This window comes from Rana temporaria, chromosome 10 (genome assembly GCF_905171775.1).
Source record: "Rana temporaria chromosome 10, aRanTem1.1, whole genome shotgun sequence".
NCBI lineage: Eukaryota > Metazoa > Chordata > Amphibia > Anura > Ranidae > Rana > Rana temporaria.
The window spans coordinates 148,088,288-148,089,928 of NC_053498.1; the positions used below are offsets into that span (position 1 = coordinate 148,088,288).

The 1,641-nt window shown below is 54.9% G+C and overlaps 1 protein-coding gene across 1 annotated transcript; it reads left to right on the forward strand.

The window, feature by feature from the left end:
* The first annotated feature begins 770 nt into the window (after positions 1 to 770).
* On the forward strand, positions 771 to 1,319 carry LOC120915890 (zinc finger protein 283-like). The gene has a single exon (XM_040326703.1). It carries the CDS (start codon positions 771 to 773, stop codon positions 1,317 to 1,319), a length of 549 nt encoding a protein of 182 aa, XP_040182637.1.
* The last annotated feature ends 322 nt before the right edge of the window (positions 1,320 to 1,641 follow it).

The following is a 1,641-nucleotide window of genomic DNA, read 5'->3' on the forward strand; positions in this document are numbered from 1 at the left end:
CTACAACTGTGGCAATGTGTGACCCCCTACAACTGCGGCAATGTGTGACCCCCTACAACTGCGGGCAATGTGTGACCCCCTACAACTGCGGGCAATGTGTGACCCCCTACAACTGCGGGCAATGTGTGACCCCCTACAACTGCGGGCAATGTGTGACCCCCTACAACTGCGGGCAATGTGTGACCCCCTACAACTATGGCAATGTGTGACCCCCTACAACTGCGGGCAATGTGTGACCACCTACAACTGCGGGCAATGTGTGACCACCCTACAACTGCGGGCAATGTGTGACCCCCTACAACTGCGGGCAATGTGTGACCCCCTACAACTGCGGGCAATGTGTGACCACCCTACAACTGCGGGCAATGTGTGACCCCCTACAACTGCGGGCAATGTGTGACCCCCTACAACTGCGGGCAATGTGTGACCCCCTACAACTGCGGGCAATGTGTGACCCCCTACAACTGCGGGCAATGTGTGACCCCCTACAACTATGGCAATGTGTGACCCCCTACAACTGCGGGCAATGTGTGACCACCTACAACTGCGGGCAATGTGTGACCACCCTACAACTGCGGGCAATGTGTGACCCCCTACAACTGCGGGCAATGTGTGACCCCCTACAACTGCGGGCAATGTGTGACCACCCTACAACTGCTTGCAATGTGTGACCCCCTACAACTGCGGGCAATGTGTGACCCCCTACAACTGCGGGCAATGTGTGACCCCCTACAACTGCGGGCAATGTGTGACCCCTACAACTGCGGGCAATGTGTGACCCCCTACAACTGCGGGCAATGTGTGACCCCCTACAACTGCGGGCAATGTGTGACCCCCTACAACTGTGGGCAATGTGTGACCCCTACAACTGCGGGCAATGTGTGACCACCTACAACTGCGGGCAATGTGTGACCCCCTACAACTGCGGGCAATGTGTGACCACCTACAACTGCGGGCAATGTGTGACCCCCTACAACTCCGGGCAATGTGTGACCACCTACAACTGCGGGCAATGTGTGACCCCCTACAACTGCGGGCAATGTGTGACCCCCTACAACTGCGGGCAATGTGTGACCCCCTACAACTGCGGGCAATGTGTGACCCCCTACAACTGCGGGCAATGTGTGACCCACTACAACTGCGGGCAATGTGTGACCCCCTACAACTGCGAGCAATGTGTGACCACCTACAACTGCGGGCAATGTGTGACCCCCTACAACTGCGGGGCAATGTGTGACCCCCTACAACTGCGGGCAATGTGTGACCCCCTACAACTGCGGGCAATGTGTGACCCCCTACAACTGCGGGGCAATGTGTGACCCCCTACAACTGCGGGCAATGTGTGACCACCATGGCAGCCGACATTGACAACCCGAATTCTTCTCTATTATAGAAACGCTCTCAGGTGCGCAATAGGAAAGAATGTAAAAGATTTAGGTCACCTTACTTCTGATGGATGTCACTCAGCCGGCCCTCGGGGGCCACATTATTGGGGACGCTTCCAAAGAACAATGCGTATGTCACATAATATTTACCCAAACACAGCAATAAATGTCACGTGTCAGAAAAACATGCAAATATCTACTTCTCAATCCTCAAAAAGTATAAACACAAAACATATTGTACAGGGCAGTGCCAATG

Excerpts from the sequence above, each read along its gene's own strand:
- LOC120915890 (XM_040326703.1), top strand. The coding sequence starts at position 771 with ATGTGTGACCCCCTACAACTGCGGGCAATGTGTGACCCCCTACAACTG.